The 18,802-nt window shown below is 36.5% G+C and overlaps 3 protein-coding genes across 4 annotated transcripts; 2 read left to right on the forward strand and 1 right to left on the reverse strand.

The window, feature by feature from the left end:
- The first annotated feature begins 2,827 nt into the window (after positions 1 to 2,827).
- LOC111471155 (probable WRKY transcription factor 72) lies at positions 2,828 to 6,669 on the forward strand. Of its 2 annotated transcripts, XM_023116850.1 has the most exons (6): positions 2,828 to 2,889; positions 2,998 to 3,153; positions 3,555 to 3,635; positions 4,378 to 4,812; positions 4,900 to 5,013; positions 5,706 to 6,669. In XM_023116850.1, the coding sequence occupies exons 2-6, from the start codon at positions 3,073 to 3,075 to the stop codon at positions 6,516 to 6,518; spliced, it is 1,524 nt and encodes a 507-aa protein (XP_022972618.1). In that variant the 5' UTR covers positions 2,828 to 2,889; positions 2,998 to 3,072; the 3' UTR covers positions 6,519 to 6,669. The 2 variants fall into 2 exon arrangements, with proteins under 2 accessions (XP_022972618.1, XP_022972627.1); XM_023116859.1 differs by lacking the exons at positions 2,828 to 2,889; positions 2,998 to 3,153 and having other exon boundaries at positions 3,630 to 3,723.
- Positions 6,670 to 7,457: 788 nt separating this feature from the next.
- Positions 7,458 to 10,370, reverse strand: LOC111471290. Its single transcript, XM_023117019.1, has 6 exons — positions 10,237 to 10,370; positions 10,027 to 10,141; positions 8,468 to 8,816; positions 7,941 to 8,358; positions 7,804 to 7,859; positions 7,458 to 7,709 (listed from the first exon to the last, which is right to left on the reverse strand). Exons 1-6 carry the CDS (start codon positions 10,277 to 10,279, stop codon positions 7,665 to 7,667), a joined length of 1,026 nt encoding a protein of 341 aa, XP_022972787.1. The 5' UTR covers positions 10,280 to 10,370; the 3' UTR covers positions 7,458 to 7,664.
- Positions 10,371 to 12,469: 2,099 nt separating this feature from the next.
- Positions 12,470 to 18,220, forward strand: LOC111497371 (ABC transporter A family member 7-like). Its single transcript, XM_023148163.1, has 16 exons — positions 12,470 to 12,600; positions 12,873 to 13,236; positions 13,337 to 13,416; positions 13,527 to 13,671; positions 15,161 to 15,280; positions 15,376 to 15,500; positions 15,590 to 15,748; positions 15,849 to 16,011; positions 16,092 to 16,217; positions 16,324 to 16,407; positions 16,495 to 16,856; positions 17,132 to 17,332; positions 17,439 to 17,548; positions 17,635 to 17,719; positions 17,849 to 17,977; positions 18,062 to 18,220. Exons 1-16 carry the CDS (start codon positions 12,523 to 12,525, stop codon positions 18,218 to 18,220), a joined length of 2,490 nt encoding a protein of 829 aa, XP_023003931.1. The 5' UTR covers positions 12,470 to 12,522.
- Positions 18,221 to 18,802: the final 582 nt, after the last annotated feature.

The following is an 18,802-nucleotide window of genomic DNA, read 5'->3' on the forward strand; positions in this document are numbered from 1 at the left end:
GTCAAAAGCCCACCTTCGAAACCAAATTATTGACCCAAACCATTCCATTTCAAGAAATTGGTAATTATTAGGAAATAATTAAATGAATGATAAATTTAATTCTAAAAACAAAAGGTTAGTCAAAATTGAGATAACAAAACAATACGATTAGTCAACTCAACTCATTACATAATCAATTTTGACTAATTGGCATTGGAAAAAATTTTAATGCGAAAATAACCCTTTTTTCTCTTCTCAAATTCAACCAATTTATGTGACTTTTGATGACATATACAAATAAAAATGACAACATAATTTAAATATAAAGAGAATTGTTCATGAAATATGGATATTTTTACACATTTTTTGGTCAATTTATAAACTCTCCCTCAAGATTGGGGATAGGGGCAGAGAAATATGTAGACATAGGTTTGAAATAATTTAAAAGTGATTTGAAATATTTTGGTTGACTTGTTGAGTCTCGATAAGAACATCAATATAATTCATCTACAAGTTCTGATTACAAATCAGATATTGTTCAAGCTTACTCATTGTTACTAGATATTGTTCGTTTTGGTCCGTTACGTTTTAAAATGTATTTACTAAGTAGAGGTTTCCACACCCCTATAAGGAATGTTTTTTCTTCTTCTAATGAATATGGGATGTGGAAATCTCGGTTGGAGAGGAGAACGAAACATTCCTTATAAGGATGTGGAAACATCTCCCTAGTAAACACGTTTTAAAATTGTGAGACTGATAGCGATACTTAACCGATCAAAACAAACAATATTTACTAGCAGTGGACTTGAGATATTCGTTTTTTGTTTGATTGACGATGTTGAGAAAGAATGAGTTAATAACCCTCTTTCAATTAAGTTTAAGAATCATGTTCGGACAAACTTTGGTCGAGTCAAACTAACTTTTAGATTGCTAATGTGTCAAGTAAAGTAACTTTATTATTAAGATGTTTTAGTGCTAAATTTGGAAAAGGGTGTCAAACACATTTTAAACGTCATATTCGGATTGAAAATATCATCGACGTTCATGATCAATTTCATTTTTTTAGCATGATAAAAATGTTGTGAATTTTGTAAGGCCTCCCGTTACATAAAATTCATGCAATGTTTGATTGCAGGTCCAAAAGCTATAAATACGTAACGTGCATACGAATATGAAATTGATATGCACCTATATATAAGAGTGATACCCGCATTGATCTGCTTAGAATTGTTGCATGATTGCATAGTCTTATCTCAGTGGATTACTTACGGAATATTTTTTAAAAAAATTTAGACAATAATTAAAACGTAGGGAACGAGGTGATTAGTGGATAATGTCATAGAATCAATGGCGTGTTTCTAAGATGAAAGTTGTGTAACGGGACAAAATAAATAAATAAATTAATTAATTAATAAAGGGTCAAAAGCTGCCGTCTTTTTCTTATTCAACAAGTTGGCTTCTTCATTACACATAAAACGTTGAAAAACATCTTCAACACCATCAAAGTCCACTTCTCAAATCCATTGCCCTTTATCCTATCTAAAATAATTATAAATCACACGAATTATTTATTTGTCCCGACAAGTAATTCATACGGGGATTTGGTCAAATATAGCGTCCCGATGCTTAAAAACCCGTATTTCTCAAGTCAAATACGCAACTATATAACCCATGTCGTTAATTAACCATTATATAATTTATTAAATAATCACATATTATATCGTGTTCATATTAACTAATTACATTCTTTAATTTCGACTGCTTCAACTTTTATATAATTTTTTATTTAATTACAAAATTTTCAACGTTTTATATCATTTACTATTGATATGTCTCAATTAATACTTGGTTGAAAGTAAAAAGAAATTCATTTACAGTAATTATGAAAGAACATTTTAATACATATTTTATTCATCCACAATAATTGCTAGTCAACGGCTTCGATCCCGAGGTTGGTCAGCACAATATACGGCAAAATTATGTTGCCCTGCTTGACCGGGTCGGGTCGGGTCATTGCAAGGATTTTTACATTTTAATATCCACCATTATTCAAGTTCAACCATTAACTTATATATTATTTATTTATTTATTTATTTATTTTTCTTAACTTATAAATTTTTTATGGAAACTCCATCCTACATTATTTTTTCATCTAAATAAACATCTTCATCGATAAAAATTGTGTTAAGTTATTTAGTTAAGTTGACCCAGAAATAGGATCACAGTTCAACTTAATCCTACTTTACTTTTGTAACGGATGGTAGTGATGCAGGATGACTTGTGAATGTTTGATATTTGAGTTTTATGAGCTTTTAGTTATTAATGTAACAAGGGTTGAGTTGAAAACTTTATTCGAGTTGTTCGGGTTACAAATTCAACCAACTTGAAACTTTAGATTGGTCCAAAAGATCTTCCCGACCCAACCCGTGTAAACTTCTAATAAAATAGATATTTGAATATCGGAAGGTAAATAAAAAAAAAAAAAAACAAAAAACAAAAGTGGCATTAATATTGCATTGTAAGTAGGTAAGAAGATTGTATTGGATATGACGTTAAAAAAAAGGTCAAAGGCATAGACTGAAATAATGAGAAAGAAGGGCATTTGATAAGACTCAAATGCTTTGACCTAAGACAAAAGGAATGCAACATAACATAAGGACAAGACAATGGATGAGATGAGATGAGATGAGAAAGAAAACAACTAAGATTACCCATGGTAGCACACGGCATTGCCTACAACGTTGACCTTTGAACCAATCCCCATGTGACATGCATTCATTAATCAAACTTATATAATATATATATATATATAATATAATATATATTTCAAAAACCCTATAATTAGCAGCCAAGTCTTACACTCAGCCCTCTCTCCGGCCCTTGCGCCATAACCCACTTGAGTTTTATAATGTAAGTTGCAGAGTTTGTGAAAGGGGTGTGCTTCGATCTGTGTTGGATTTGAGGATGAGTTGAATCTCGAGTCTTTTTTTAAAAAATTATTAGGTTTTTTTTTTGTAGTTTTCTTGGGAACTAAGGGAAGAGGGAGAGAGGTCAAACAGCGCAAGTAATTGAAGAACAAAAGAAGAGGGTTTCATGGAGGCTCAACCTTTGCCAACCACAGCTGATGCAGTTCAATCAGCTGGAGAAGATGAAGAACATGCTCCCAAACATAAGGTAATGTTTTGTTCTTGAAATTTCTCCTTCATTCAAGCCTTGACTTCGAGGCTAATTTTGTTTTGTCTTTTGTTCAATTATTTGAGTTTGTGGAAGGAATCTTTCTTGTTTTTGTTTTTGTTTTTTGTAAAATAATATCAATAAACACGTAGCTTAATTTATGAATTTGAGATGGGTTTTGTGTTAATTTAATGAAGATGTATGAACAATCTATCATCAATCAAGCTATTTAATAAGTATATAGTTGAAACCCACATCAAATTTGATTGAATTAACTAAAAATGAAATTTTTGTGTGTTGATTGATCATTGATGGGTTTGTGTTGTATTGTTATGATTTGAACTTTTTTGTTGTTTTGAGTATTGAATAAGGTAATTAATTGGGTTGACGATTCAATATAGGTTCCTTTAATGGCTGACTTGGAGAAGCCTTCCATGGAGCCCCTCTCACTCGCATCTGCCTCTTCAACTTGGAAGGAAGAGGTAAAATGATAGCCAATTCAATTTCTAAGCTTTTGTACCTCGTAACGAACTTGACATCCACATTGACATTGACATTGTATCGTACGAGGTAATACAATGTTGAGAATGTTGTAAATTGTCATAAGAATATTAATTTGGTTTTTTAGCTTATAACCATTTTAATTAATATCTTATTTATTTTGGTTATTAATTTTTTTTTTATTAATATTTTACATGAATTATCCTTTTGTCGAGGAGGTTGAGGATATCGAAATTTGATTGAGTTTGTGTGTCACATTGTATTTTTTAGTGATGTTTGGGAAAAACTTTTGGTGAGAGACTTGATAGTGTAGGAGAATTTTTTTCTCTTTGAACTACTTAAATCTTTGTCTCTTTGTTTAAATTATGTTCCTTGGTGTTGTGAGTACATTCGATCTTGCTTCTTTTATCGGTATCATAGTTTTGTAGTTGTAGCATTTGGGCTCATAGCAAGTGGTATCAAAGCTTTGATGGTTGTATCATTTTTGTACAACCGAGAACGGTTAGAAATATCACATTATTTCCATTGGTATAAGGCTAGTAGAAAATAAATTGATACCATGGTGTAGATTCGTGATTCTTAACATTGTCATTTTGCGGAAGATTTGATAATGTGGGTGATTTGTTGGGTTTGAATGGCTAAATCTTTATTGGGTTTGTGGTATTTTAGGAGTTGAACATGAATTAACGAAGAAAATGGGTTTTTTTCTCCATGGATGGACAGGATCATGAGCATGAACAAAGACTAAAAATGGCGAAAGGTGAAATGAGGGAAGTGAAGGAAGAAAACCAGCGGCTAAAAAGGTGTTTGGATCAAATGATGAGGGATTACGAGAGCCTGAAAAGGCAATTCCATGATATGAGTACCATAAACAACGAGGCAGCTGAAGAAGTTGAGGACATGGTTTCACTGACATTAGGAAGATCCTCAAGCGACCAAAACAAGAACACTTGCCCTGAAAGAAAGCCAGATCTTCAGAACATTCAAAGTCCAGCCGACAGTGAACAAGGCAAGGAGGAAGAAGCCGGACAGACTTGGCCGCCGGGTAAAGTGTTGAAGGGGTTGGCAGCGCCGGCGACCGGAGAAGATGAAGTTTCTCAGCAGAATCCTCCGAAGAAGACGAGGGTTTGTGTGCGGGCTCGGTGTGATACGCCAACGGTTAGTGATTACAATGGAATTGTAGCAAATGTGTATTGATTTATGAAAAGGGTTTGAAATGAAGAACAATGTAATAATGTTGCGCAGCTGAACGATGGGTGTCAATGGAGAAAATATGGGCAGAAGATTGCTAAAGGAAATCCTTGCCCACGAGCTTACTATCGCTGCACCGGCGCACCCTCTTGCCCGGTTAGGAAGCAGGTACTTTTAATAAATGCTTCTGTAACCGTCCTACCCCACCCCTAATCGATGTTGTACTCTTTGAGTTTTCTTTTCGGGGTTTCTCTAGATGTTTTTAAAATCTGTTTGTTAGAGAAAGGTTTCGACACCCTTAAAAACGTATTTAATTCTCCTTAACAATAGATGTGAGATCTCACAATTCACCTCCCTCCGGATTCATCCTCCTGCCTGGCACATTGCCCAGTGTTTGGATTTGATACTATTTGTAACAATTCAAATCCACCGCTAGCCGATATTATCTATGTGGGTTTCCCTTCTAGGTTTTTCTGTGTTACGGAGAGGTTTCCACACACTGGTATTTAGTTCTCATTCCCAACCGATGTGAATCTCACAATCCATCTTCTTTGAGGCCAGTGTCCTTACTGGCACGCCACCTCGTGTTCACCCTGTTTGAGGCTCAGTTTTCTCGTAGACACATCGCTTGGTGTCTAACTCTTATACCATTTGTAACAATTGAAGGCTAGTGTTTATTTTCTTTAGGTTTCCCTTTCGTGCTTTTGCTCAAGGTTTTTAAAACGTATTTACCAGGAAGAGGTTTCCACACTCTTATGAAGAGTATTTCGTTCTCTCCCCCATCGGGGTGGGATCTCACCGTTTCTTTTGATCTTGAAAGTAAACAAGATTTTGAGGCATATATTTATGAACATGTGTAGGTGCAAAGGAGTGTTGATGATATTTCAATACTAATCACCACCTATGAAGGAACTCACAACCACCCTCTACCTGTGTCAGCCATGGCCATGGCTTCGACCACGTCGGCTGCGGCCTCGATGCTCCTCTCGGGTGCTTCCACCTCGACCTCTCGGCCTGGACTAAACCCTTTGGCGATCGGGACAGCGTCTGCAAATCTCCATGGAATGAACATGTACACAAATTCAAAGCAATTCTACTTGTCAAACTCTTCAATGCTATCTTCTTCTCTAAACCATCCCACAATCACCTTAGACCTCACTTCAAATCCTCCCTCAGCTTCTTCTTCTTCTTCTTCCTCCTCTCCTTTCCACAAAATCCCTTCAACTTATCCCCCAAAATATCCCTTCACCAGCCTTGATTTTGGGTCTTCTCAACCCAACTTCATGTCTTGGAATACTAATATCAACAAAAATGTATTAGGAATGTCATCAGACCTTGCTAAGCAATTCCCTCCCCATAGTAACATCTACCAAGCTTGCCTACAACAATTTGCCAAACCTTCAACTCCTCCACCTCCGCCTCTACCGGACACGATAGCAGCAGCAACCAAGGCAATTACGTCCGACCCGAGTTTCCAATCAGCATTGGCGGTTGCCCTCAGCTCGATCATCGGCGGCGGAAACGGGGGCGAGGCGGTTCAGGCAATGAGTAGCTATGTCCAAGCAGCACAGGGACAAGGAAGTATGGGGTTTCAGGCAGCTCCATCGTTGACATACTCCACATCCAAGAGTCCTTCATCTCCTGGTGACAGTAGAGACGATGATACCAAGTGAAAAGGTGTGGACGATGAATATTTTGAACACTTTCTGAGAGTTGTAAATAACTCATCTTCTTTTGAGGAAAACAACACTCTTAGCCATTGGTTTTGTCAAGAAATGTTCATATATAGACCATTTTTGTTATGAGAATTGATCATTAATTTTAGTTCGCATGAGATTATGGAAATAATTTAATGACGCCAGAAATGAGTTAGATTTATTGATTTTAAAGCTAGGGTTACGATCTCTAAAATATAATCTTTTAATGAGGTGTAGGCTTTAGTATAAAGTTATTTTGAGACGATCTTCTAAATTTTCTCAAAGTCTTCCGGTCATCAAATCTTTTAAATGTGGAGTAATAGATCTTCTAAATTTTCTTGTTTCAGTAGATTTTGTGGTTGAATTTGAAGCTTTTTTGAATTCCCTATCAAAGGCTCTAAATTTATGACCTACTTTATGAATTTGATGGACCTAGAGTTGATTGAATCTAGACTCACCATTTTGTATTTGAACTTAATCGATTTGTTTTAATAGCTTTGAATTATTTAATTTTCCTCATATATTTTCAATGATTTTGAGATAAATTAATCAAATTATATGGACGGATTAACTAACTTAATTCATATCAATATTGGTGTAAGATCTCACAAAGATGGGAGAGAGTAATGAGTGATTGCAAAAACGGTGGCCCCGAATAAGGTGGATTGTAAGATCTCTCGTCGAGGAGAACGAAGCATTATTCTTTAAAAAGGTGTGAAAACTTCTCCCTCATAAATACGTTTTAAAAACTTTGAAGGCAAACTCGAGAGTGAAAACTCAAAGTGAACAATTTTAGCTAACGATGCACTTGAGCTTTGGTGACCATTATTTGATTCAACTTAAGGACACTTGTAAAGTTATAATTGGTCCAAAATATATACATCATTAGCACAGCAGCGTGATTTACAAAATCCAAGCTGAAACGCTTTAGCAACAATGAATCAACTACCATAGATTCCAGTACAATTGATGATAGTAATGCCTCATGTATATATATGTATAAACTATTATGTTTATAACAAGAAGAAAGCACGCACCAAATGACAAAGGCTGACACTTTCACTTCATCACCCCACTTCAAAACCCACACAAATTACAAAAACCAAACAGAATCCCTCATCTTTATATCACTTCTTCTGTCGATGTCACTTCAATTTGGGGAGCCTCCTGCAAGGACGACAGTTCACATCATGATTTGAAGAGATATAGGAAACGAATTGGATTGAGGAGCTTAAGGTTAGAGGAAAAAGAATCGCTATACCAAATTTTCTTTGTTTGATTGCACTGAATCTTCTTCAGGACTCGTGCTGGCTGGAACTGTTAACAAATATAAAAATTTCAGTATGCAATGTTGTAGTAAATGATTGGAACTGTATAGAATCATTGTATTGTACTTACCTTTCTCGCTGAGCTGTTTCTTCACCTGTTTCTTGGATTTTTCCTTTCCTTGAATGGGTTCTTGCTTGTTTGGCCTTTGGGGTTTCTTCACAGGTTTTTTCGCTGTCTCTGAAGTTGAATTTGGAGCAGCATTTTTGTTCCAGAGGCCCCGATTCCTGGGAGTTTTAGTAACATCAGTGCTTAAGGATTTTGGTTTGAGATTTCTAGGCTCCACTGTGGAGGAAGAGCTATGAACTTCATCATCTGAAGACCTTGTTCCCACTTCAGGCCCCTGAGAAAAGGTTTCAGAAACCTGCACTTGCTCTGTCTCTTCTGCTGCATTGTAGCTTTCAAGCAAATCTTTCACTGCTTGTTCACTTGCATTAAGATTGCACCGATCTATGTAGGCCTTGAGTTCATCACGCATTCGGTGAAGAGGCTGTTTTTTATAAATATAGAGTTAACATAAAGAAACGAAACTTCCATAATTGCAAGCTGGGTCAGACTCAAACAGACCAAAGAAGAGTTTCAGAAAACATTATTATTACCTTGCACCCTGCCTCTAATGCAAGTTTGAAAAACCCAAGTGACACCGAATGCTTAGAAGCAGCTTCAGAGAGCTTGATCTGTGATAGCCAATATGATGTAGAACACAGAATGTTGAATGTTTTTCTGCTTGACGACCGTGAAACGTCAGAAACAGGAGTGTCACTTTTCCCCTGGTTCCTCGCAGTCCTCCGGACCTCGGATATTGGTGTAATGTTGCCAACTAATTTTCGAGTTGGGCTTACATTTTTAGTCGGAATTGACAGTCTTCTTGGTGGTTTAGCCGACTTGTCCTTGGCAGATAGATCAAGAACTCCAATACTTTTACTCACACTGGATATAGTTCTACCCCTGTAACTCCAACAAACAATAAATCAATCTTTAGTGCTTTAAACAGACAAGAATTGATGAATAAGGTCAAACAGCACAGTTAGATGCTGCACAAAGTTTAGCTAAAGGTGTAGATAGTTATGATAAATGGAAGGAAGATTCATGATAAGATAAGGAACCACTACAAGAGGATTAAGATTCGAATTACCTTGTTGATCGAATATCTCAAGGCAAGAACATTGTTTGAGATTCGAATCACCCCACAAGCAAGATCGATCATGTCTAGCTTGAATGATTCTTGTTGATCAAATATCTCAAGGCAAGAACACTTGCTTGAGATTCGAATCACTCCACAAACAAAATTGATCATGTCGAGCTTGAATAATTCTACATGTAACCTAAACTACATAGAATTGCAAAGAAACTTAACAATTGGCTAAAGAAGAGCACAAATGCTTCTTTTACTATATTTTCCAAGTCTGCTTACAAATACAACATACATGTCTTTATATAGCCTCAAAATGAAACTATTAGAGGTATTACAATTGTTGTAACATTCATACTTAATGGCCATAATTCGTCATTATGTAATTATAACCTAAAGTAAATAAAAAGTCTTAAAATACCAAATGACTCTAAATTACTCTAAATTGTAACCCACCCAAAATTTATAAGAATCAAACTTCATTCTTCTTCAATGTGACATGAATTGAAACATCTTTTGATAATTTTGACAACCTTTTCTTCACATCTTCATTGAAGCATATAGTATGATTGATGTCTTTTAGTTCATATCAATTCACAATATTCAATTTCCGAACGAGAGAAGAACATAGGTAGACACCATTACCCAATACGAAAGGAAACTGCTAAGAATCGATTTAATCTTAAGCATTCCCCAATTAGTCAACAGGCGACAGCAACGACATATAAAATGCCAAAGCAAATAGCACTATCATCAAAACTATGGAACTATGAGGAGAAATCGTGGATTTTCCATTGATCAACATCACAGTTTATCGGTTGTAAAGATTTGTGACAGTTATTTGAGAGTATCAAACACGATCAAGCCAAATTAAAGTAAAATCTATTGATCAACAAAACCTCCCATCATATGAAATCAGTTAACACAGAAACATCATCATAGAGAAATTAAAGGAGCAACTAAACGCATAAACACCAATCGCGCGAAACAAGTAAATTAGGGTTAGAAATAAACAGAGTAAACCACCTTTTAGAGGCAGAAGAAGGCGGATTCGACAATTCAGGCACAGGAGGCATCTCCTCCTTCGATTTAGTCCCCGATCGCAAAGCATAGCGCTGAAGCTTGGGTCTCGCTGAATTCCCTAACTCATCCAAACCAAAAGGGGAAAAAATCAGCTAAGAAAGAGAATTAAAACAGCAGGCATAAATTTACAGAAGGGAATTCAGCAAATTAAACCTGGAAGTGGAGTGGATTGCTGCTCCTTGATGGGTTCTTCCATGGCTCAGCTTCTCTCTGGAATTCAAAAGTAGAAGTCTCCGCTCTCTCCCCCGCTCCGATTGTAGACGACAAAGATTCTAATGAGTGCAGCTCTCCATTAGGGATTTTATACTCAAATGAGAAAATAAAATAAATATTAAAAAAAAAAGGGATTAGGCGGGAAAGTATAGAAACTGTCATCCATATCTTAAACACAAATGTTTTAAGTTTTAACAATGAACTCGCGCTGTACGAGCGACACGTGTACAGAGTGACTTGTAAATATATGATTTTGTATGAATTAAACGCTGGTTATAAAATGCTAATGATGACACGTGGAGGATTAAGAGAGGGATTAAAGTTTCTAACCGCAAGTCGGAATAAAGAGAAAAAAAACAGACGCCTGCCCCACAGCGACTTGCGGATGCTTAAAGAAAAAAGGATTAAAAAAAAATACGCTCACAAATTCGAATTTCAAATTTAAATTTGTAAGCCGTTGAGATTGAAAGGAACCGTGCTTTTGCAGTTCTGTATAATGGGCCTTCTCTGGGCTGGACTGACCTCCTGGGCCGAGAACCCCCTCTGATGGCGGCCCACCATCATGGCCCAGCTCTGTCTCCTCTAGCGACAATTAGTTCAAGAGGGTAAGAGGGTAAGAGATTCAAACTTTTGACCTCGATCGATGTTATACGTCAATTACGCTAAATTATGATCATGATAGGTCTCTATTCTGTCCCTAAAATTCGAGCATTTAGTTCTAAGATAGGTTTTTGCAGTCTCTATTCCTAAAATTTCCACAAATCTTGATCCGACTAGTATTTGTAATGTTAAGGTTTTGAATGCCAATACAGAAAAATGAGACAACTTTCATATACTCATCTCATCGATAACGACAATTGCAAAATAATGTTCTATAAAAACTTAATAACGAGCATACCCCTCACCAGTGTGACTAGAATGGCTTAAAAATCTCATATACAAAGATGAATACCAGTTTATGATGAGTTAATTTTAATGCTACAAGATAGACATTAGATTATTTTTAGGATTGCTCATCGAATAGTGTAAGGATAACTTCATATCTCTATTAGTTTAAACATCTCATGTACAAAGATGAATATCGATTTCTTGGGAGTCAGTTTTAGTGTTCTAAGATAGACCTTGAATTCTCTTTAACAATGTCTATAATACTCCATAGGAATTAAGAATCTCATCGAAACGAATATCAATTTCTCTAAAAACGGGACGTTGGTTGCAAGATACCCCAAATTCTTCTCTTCTCCTCTACTTCATGACTCCGTTATTCTAACGTTGACCTAAATTTGCTTGGTGCATGACATATTTTAAAAAAAGTTATTAAAACATAATACCAAGTTGTTGTTCATATGATAATGAAGAAAATAAATAATAAAATATTATGCGTAAGTTCTTTAATTTTGTTTTAAACAAATATTATTTTATTTTATTTTCCAATCGCACGAGTTTCCCAAACCAGTTTTATTTTATTGTTTTTTTTTTATTTTTAAATAATTAAAACATTTATATTATATAGTAAATAAAATTTAAATTTTCCCAAATTACCATCTCATTAATGTCACTCGAGATTTATTATATAAATCAATTCTGAAAAAATACACTATTGACTTCGCTTTAATTCATGAATTACGAATTAATTAATAGCTTATACTATAATTAAAATATGAAAATGTGATAGAATATTTCAAGATTAAAAAAAAAACAAAGTTAATTTGCACTAAAATGCACCCATCTTAATAAAACATTTCTCAATTACAATTAAATATTCATATTCAAATAATTATTTCTAAGTAATCAAAATATCCCCAAATTTCAGTATTCTATATATATTTTAATATTTTGTAGTTCTTAATTTAATTATTCATCAACGACATATAAATTTATGCTCGAGAAGAGTAAGGATTTAATGTTTTTTTTTAAAAAAAATGCGTCAGGGACATTTTCGTAATTTCGTTTCGGTCCTTTCGGTCGCTAGCCCGCCGGAATAATACCATTTTTGAAAATTATGCCAAGAGAGGGGTAATATCGTAATTTTAGGATATAGCTTCGACCCCAACTAAAGGCATTTCCGCTGTCCAAAGAGAACTTGCGAAACAGAGGAGCTAGAAGACAGGGGACTTAACAGTTTTGTTCGTTTGGGAAGTTGGAACTTTGGGTAGTTGTTGGAAAGACGAAGAAGGGCCTTGAGGATTCTGGTTGCTGAGGTTCTTTTCTTTTCTTGGGGTAAAAATGGCGGATCATTCTGTTGGTCCCGCCAGTTTCTGGACTCAAGCCAATGCTCTGCTCAGGAAGAACTTGACTTATCAGGTCTTTCTAACATGACGGATCATTTCTCATTTATGTTTTCGATTTCTATATGAAATCCATAGAACTAGGGTTCTATGATGTGGGTTTTCGTTTGGAGGTTCTTTAATCTCTGGAACTGTTATTCTTTTCTTTATTATGTTCATACAATTTGAATTGGTTTGTTGATTTCTTTGGCATTGGCTATTCCTGCTTGCTTCTTTCCAACATGTGTAACTCATTTTTTATAACATGGGATTCAGCAAAGTAGTAAACCCTAAACATGTGTAACTCATTATGTTCGCCTCATTTTGTTCCCATTTCTCCTGTGTTTGTTACTTGTACTTCTTCAATCATTGATCAACAATGAATTGGACAAGCCCAAATACAGATGTGGTTGTACATGTATTGATACTAATGCAGATGGTACTTGTGAAGAAGTCTGTGGAATTCAATATTCAACTTTGGAACAAGCTGCCAGTTGCCCAATTGAAAGCCCACCCGAATGGCCTCCTTTGTTGCATATGCCAGCTCCCGAGTTTCGCGCTGTTAGAGCCAGTTTTAATCCACTTATGGACTTACCGGACGAGTCATGCAGGCCAACGGGGACGTGTCCTGCAACTGTACTTTTCACTGGAACTAATCAATCTCTTGGAGAAAGTATGCTAATGAATAATCAGTCTTTGCATATGCAGTTGAATTCATTGATGTTTTTATAGTTCTTCATGGATATTTATGATCTGTCTCTTTGTTTGGCTAGTTCTGGTTGGAAGCATGTTCACAAATTCATTCAATCTGAATTCCAACAATGTTTCAGATAGTTTAGGTTTTAATGTGGTGGTGAGTAGTTAAATCTTTGTCTCTTCCCATAGTATCATTTTGATCTTGGTCTGTGTATTCAGTACTTCTATCTTGAACTGCTCAACCTTGTAGTTTTTTTAAATGCCCAGGGCTCAAGCACGATGATTAAGGATAACAACTTTCTGGAGCCAGCTTTTGCTTCAAACCTTCCTTTGTATAATGTGCAACTTCAGTGCACAGGAAACTCTTCTCTGACTGTTTCTGTTCCTCTTATGTCTGTTGAAAAGCCTGAAGGTAGGCTCATTATTTTAGATATATTTAGATCGGTTAGAAATCACGAATTTCCATAATGGTATGGTATTGTCCACTTTGAGCCATATCTCTCATGGTTTTACTTTTGGTTTCTCCAAAAGGCCTTATACCAATGAAGATAGTGTTACTTAAACCCATGATTTTCCTCTTAATTAGCCAACATGAGATTACTCCTCTCAATAATCTTCAGTAATCCTCCCCTCGAACAAACTACATCATTGTGAGGTCCCACATCGATTGGAGAGGGGAATGAAATATTCTTTATAAAGGTGTGGAAACCTCTCTCTAGCAGACGCATTTTAAAAACCTTGAGGGGAAGCCCGAAAGGGAAAGCCAAAGAGGACAATTTCTGCTAGTGGTGGGCTTGAGCTGTTACAAATGGTATCAAAGCTAGACACCAGACAATGTGCCAACGAGGAGACTAAAGCCCGAAGAGGGTGGACACTAGACGGTGTGTCAGCGAAGAAGCAGGGCCCGAAGGGGGATGGATTAGGGATCCCACATTTATTGGAGAGAAGAACGAGTGCCAGCGAAGACGCTGGGCCTCAAATAAGTTGGAGAGGGGAACGGAGCATTTTTTATAAGGGCGTGGAAAGCTCCCCTAACAGACGCGATTGAAAAACCTTGAGGAGAAAAACCCGAAAATGAAAGCCCAAAGAGGACAATATCTGCTAGCGATGGGCTTGGACTGTTACAACCTTAGAGTGATGTTAGGAACCGCAACTCTTCACAATAGTATGATATTGTCCACTTTAAGCATAACTTCTCATGGCTTTGCTTTTGGTTTCCCCAAAAAGCCTCATACCAATGGAGATGTATTCCTTACTTATAAATCCATGATTATTCTCTTAATTAGCTAACGTGGAACTACCTCCCAATAATCCGTTCCCTCAAACAAAATACACCATAGAGGCTCCCCCGAGGTCTATGGAGCCCTCGAACAACCTCCCTTTAATCGAGGCTCGACTCCTTCTTTGGAATCCTCGAACAAAGTACACCATTTTTTCGACACTTGAGTCACTTTTGACTACACTTTCAAGGCTCACAACTTCTTTGTTCGACATTTGAGGATTTTATTGACATGACTAAGTTAAGGGCATGACTCTGATACCATGTTAGGAACCACGACTCTCCACAATGGTATGATATTGTCCACTTTGAGCATAAGCACTCATGGCTTTGCTTTTAGTTTCCCCAAAATGCCTCGTACCAATGAAGATATGTATTCCTTACTTATAATCAATGATCATTCCCTTAATTAGCGAACATGGGACTCCCTCCCAACCACTCTCAATATTGTCATGCAAAAACAAAAATTAGAGAAGGCTGAGTTCAAAGCTAGTGCGTAATACTCATGATCAGACACACTTATCAATCCACACAATCAGTTATAATAAGATAAGAAAAAGGAGTGTTATTGATTTAGTCCTATGTATTCAATATTCTTTATTTTTTTCTTGCTTGAATGTAGAGGTTATATGTGTTCAAGGCTTACATTTGCGGCGCAACAGTGTTTCTGAGGTCAATGATGAGATGTATAAAGGATTTCATAAGGGAAATTCAGAGGGGAAAGTTAATGAAATCCTTGCAGGTTGATTTACTTGATACCTATTGCAGCATTGACATAGTAACTTTCTTTTTTCTTTGGCTGTCATGTTAGAACTCACGGTTTTACTCTTTTCACAGGTTTTGATTTCTTAAACTCAAATGCAAATAGCTTCAATGTTAGCGTTTGGTATAATTCAAGTATCAGAAACGAATCTGGATATTTTCCTCCGACATTACTGCGTGTTCCACGCTCAGTGAATCTAGTAGGCTTGTTTATAATTCTCATCTATTTCTATTTCTCGCAGAGGAGAATGTATGATAAACAACACTAATTCTAGTGATGGTTTTGCAGGCAACCAATGCCTACCTTAAAAATTTGGTAGGACCAGGAACAGAAATTCCTTTTGAGTTCGTGAAAGAAATGCCAAAGGAGGAATCCAAGCTCAGGCTCGATCTATCCTCTTTGCTTGGCACTCTTTTCTTTACTTGGGTCGTTCTGCAGCTTTTCCCTGTAAGATTATTTCCTTATCCAAAACCGAGAGTTGAGTTTGAGATGCATGTCCTTAAGAGAATTGGTTTAGTTATGTTTCTTAATGTTACTGTTGATGTAGGTTGTATTGACATCATTGGTTTACGAGAAGCAACAGAAGCTGAGAATCATGATGAAAATGCATGGCCTAGGCGACGGGCCTTATTGGTTGATCTCTTATGCATATTTCCTTACAATATCTGCCATTTACATGCTATGTTTTGTGGTATTTGGCTCAGTTATAGGTAACATCTCTGGCTCTTCCCTACTCTTTGGAGTTTTACTGCTGATATTCTGTTTGCTTAATCCTTTGATATTCTTGCAGGGTTAAAATTTTTCACATTGAACGACTACAGCATCCAAGTTGTGTTTTATTTCCTCTACATAAACTTGCAAATTTCTTTGGCTTTCTTAACTGCAGCATGGTTCACAAATGTAAAGACTGCTGCAGGTATACACACCTTCATTCTCTGATGCCTAATACCCACTTTTCCCTTACTATTTACAACGACACTTTACTCACCTCTATTGTCATTTCGGCATTAAACATCATGCAGTCATAGCTTACATACTCGTATTCGGATCGGGGCTCTTAGGCGGCTTCCTTTTTCATTTTTTTCTTGAAGACCCATCATTTCCAAGTAAGCTGAAAACGTTTCACACAAATGTGTAGTCTTATTTGTGGTGGTTATCTAAGAACTTAACATGAACTCATTTTGTGTATGTAGATGCCTGGATTATAGTATTGGAGTTATACCCTGGCTTTTCTCTATATCGTGGATTATACGAGTTTGCACAGTATTCCTTCATTGGAAACTTTATGGGGAGTGATGGAATGCGTTGGGGGAAGTTGAGTGACGAACTTAACGGGATGCAAGATGTGATGATTATCATGGTTGTAGAGTGGTTGTTGGTATTGTTGGTTGCATATTATGTAGATCAAATTTCATCCTCTGGTGGTGGTAAAAGTCCTCTATTTTTCTTGAGAAGGTTTGGGAAAAAGGCCGCTGCATCTTTTCGGTTGCCAAGTTTGCGAAAGCAAGGTTCTAAAGCCTTTGTTGATATGGAACAGCCTGATGTCATTCAAGAGGTAAACACAGCATTGGGCTAGATAGGGTCATCTTTAGACTTTCTCTCAAGATTTTTAAAACATGTTTACTAGAGATAGGTTTCTACACCCTTATAAGGAATGTATCGTTACCCTCTCCAACCAATGTGGGATCTCACACAAGGTCAAAGACTTGCATGTTGATCTAGTTGTTGCAGCCTGCAATTCATCAATTGCTTAAATCTTATACCTGATATGATTTGGATGAATAATTGTTGGTTGGTAGCATTAACAACAAATCTACTTTGTTTCCGTAGAGGGAGAAGGTTGAACAGTTAATACTCGAACCAGATACGAGTCATGCCATTGTGTGTGACAACCTCAAAAAGGTCTATCCAGGAAGAGATGGAAATCCTGAGAAGTTTGCTGTAAAAGGTTTATCTCTTGCTGTTCCTCGAGGGGAGTGTTTCGGCATGCTCGGTCCAAATGGAGCAGGGAAAACCTCATTTATCAGTATGGTAAGATGAAAACTTCAAGTGAAACCTCATTTATCTTAGAATTATCATGTCATATACGTTCTTCCCATTACACATTTTGCGTACTCATTAGCTTGGATTAATATAGATGATTGGCCTCACAAAGCCGAGTGCTGGCACGGCGTTTGTCCAAGGTCTGGATATACGAAACGATATGGATATGATATATACCAACATGGGTGTATGTCCACAGCATGAGTAAGCTCAATGTTTCGTGCAGCCTGCATATTTTGTCTTTAGATTTAAGACCTTTAAGTTCTTATCTTTTTCCTTCAATTATATAGCCTGCTATGGGAACAACTCACAGGAAGAGAGCACCTACTCTTCTATGGTAGACTTAAGAATCTACGAGGCTCCGCACTAACTGAAGTAAGAACTACATCCTTATCTAAAAATGATCGACGTAGAAAGTTCGAAGAGGATCTCAATAGTTCATTGATGATTGTTCTTTTTCGAAGTTTTGAATTCATATGTTCTAACTCAATCTTATTGCCACAGGCAGTGGAAGAGTCTTTGAAGGGTGTCAATCTGTATCATGGAGGAGTTGCAGATAAACAAGCTGGGAAGTACAGTGGGGGAATGAAGAGGAGGCTTAGTGTTGCTATTTCACTAATTGGAGACCCCAAAGTAAGCTCCTTTCATCTGATCTTCTGATAATCTTCTTAGCTCATTTGTTAGTCCAAATACCAAATTCATTGCAACTCTATCAAGGTCGTTTACATGGACGAGCCAAGCACTGAGCTTGATCCAGCTTCAAGAAACAGTTTATGGAATGTGGTGAAGCGCGCAAAGCGAGATCGAGCTATAATTCTTACCAGTACCTCTCTTCTCCTTCTCATTGAACTCAATTTATCATCACAAAATGTTTGAATGTTTGAATGTCTTTACATGTATAGTTCATATAATTATCAACACATTATTGTTTCTTCGAATTTATACGTATTATTGTTTCTTCGAATTTATATGTATTTATACGTATAGTTCAATCTCATAACGCGACATGATAATTGCTCAATACTTCCACAGAGTCAAGTCGATTTGTCGGGAGATAAATGAACTAGATCTGAAGTCCGTCATTGTAGAAACTTGAATGAAGAAGATCATCACCAATTGCTTGTGACTAGAATACAAAAGTTTTGTTATTACTATACAAAAATGACTCGTTCAACCATCACTTGTACAATTTGAAATTTTACTACCCAGCCAAGAAGACATGCTAAGAAAATGGGAGGCATCATGATGAGGAGTGCAGAAGAAACACTCTACACAATTAAAACACAATTAAAAGTCGGAGCAACTCTAAGTTGCCTACCAAAAGTGGATACAAAAATGCTAACAAAGAAAGAGGTCACCAAAGAACCGCACGACCTTAAAGTGCTAAAAAAACGAGCATCTTGAAGAGAGATTTGAAGACATTTTCTACGACCGCAGAAAGAAGTCCACATGTTCAAT

Source organism: Cucurbita maxima, unplaced genomic scaffold, assembly GCF_002738345.1.
Source record: "Cucurbita maxima cultivar Rimu unplaced genomic scaffold, Cmax_1.0 Cma_Scf00002, whole genome shotgun sequence".
Lineage (NCBI taxonomy): Eukaryota > Viridiplantae > Streptophyta > Magnoliopsida > Cucurbitales > Cucurbitaceae > Cucurbita > Cucurbita maxima.

Excerpts from the sequence above, each read along its gene's own strand:
- LOC111471155 (XM_023116850.1), top strand. The coding sequence starts at position 3,073 with ATGGAGGCTCAACCTTTGCCAACCACAGCTGATGCAGTTCAATCAGCT. Across the intron at positions 3,636-4,377 it reads CTTCAACTTGGAAGGAAGAG|GATCATGAGCATGAACAAAG; the intron begins GTAAAATGATAG and ends ATGGATGGACAG. Across the intron at positions 5,014-5,705 it reads CTTGCCCGGTTAGGAAGCAG|GTGCAAAGGAGTGTTGATGA; the intron begins GTACTTTTAATA and ends GAACATGTGTAG.
- LOC111497371 (XM_023148163.1), top strand. The coding sequence starts at position 12,523 with ATGGCGGATCATTCTGTTGGTCCCGCCAGTTTCTGGACTCAAGCCAAT. Across the intron at positions 13,237-13,336 it reads TAATCAATCTCTTGGAGAAA|TTCTGGTTGGAAGCATGTTC; the intron begins GTATGCTAATGA and ends TTGTTTGGCTAG. Across the intron at positions 13,672-15,160 it reads GTCTGTTGAAAAGCCTGAAG|AGGTTATATGTGTTCAAGGC; the intron begins GTAGGCTCATTA and ends GCTTGAATGTAG.
- LOC111471290 (XM_023117019.1), bottom strand. The coding sequence starts at position 10,279 with ATGGAAGAACCCATCAAGGAGCAGCAATCCACTCCACTTCCAG. Across the intron at positions 8,817-10,026 it reads CCTTCTTCTGCCTCTAAAAG|GGGTAGAACTATATCCAGTG; the intron begins GTGGTTTACTCT and ends TTGGAGTTACAG. Across the intron at positions 8,359-8,467 it reads CATTAGAGGCAGGGTGCAAG|CCTCTTCACCGAATGCGTGA; the intron begins GTAATAATAATG and ends TATAAAAAACAG.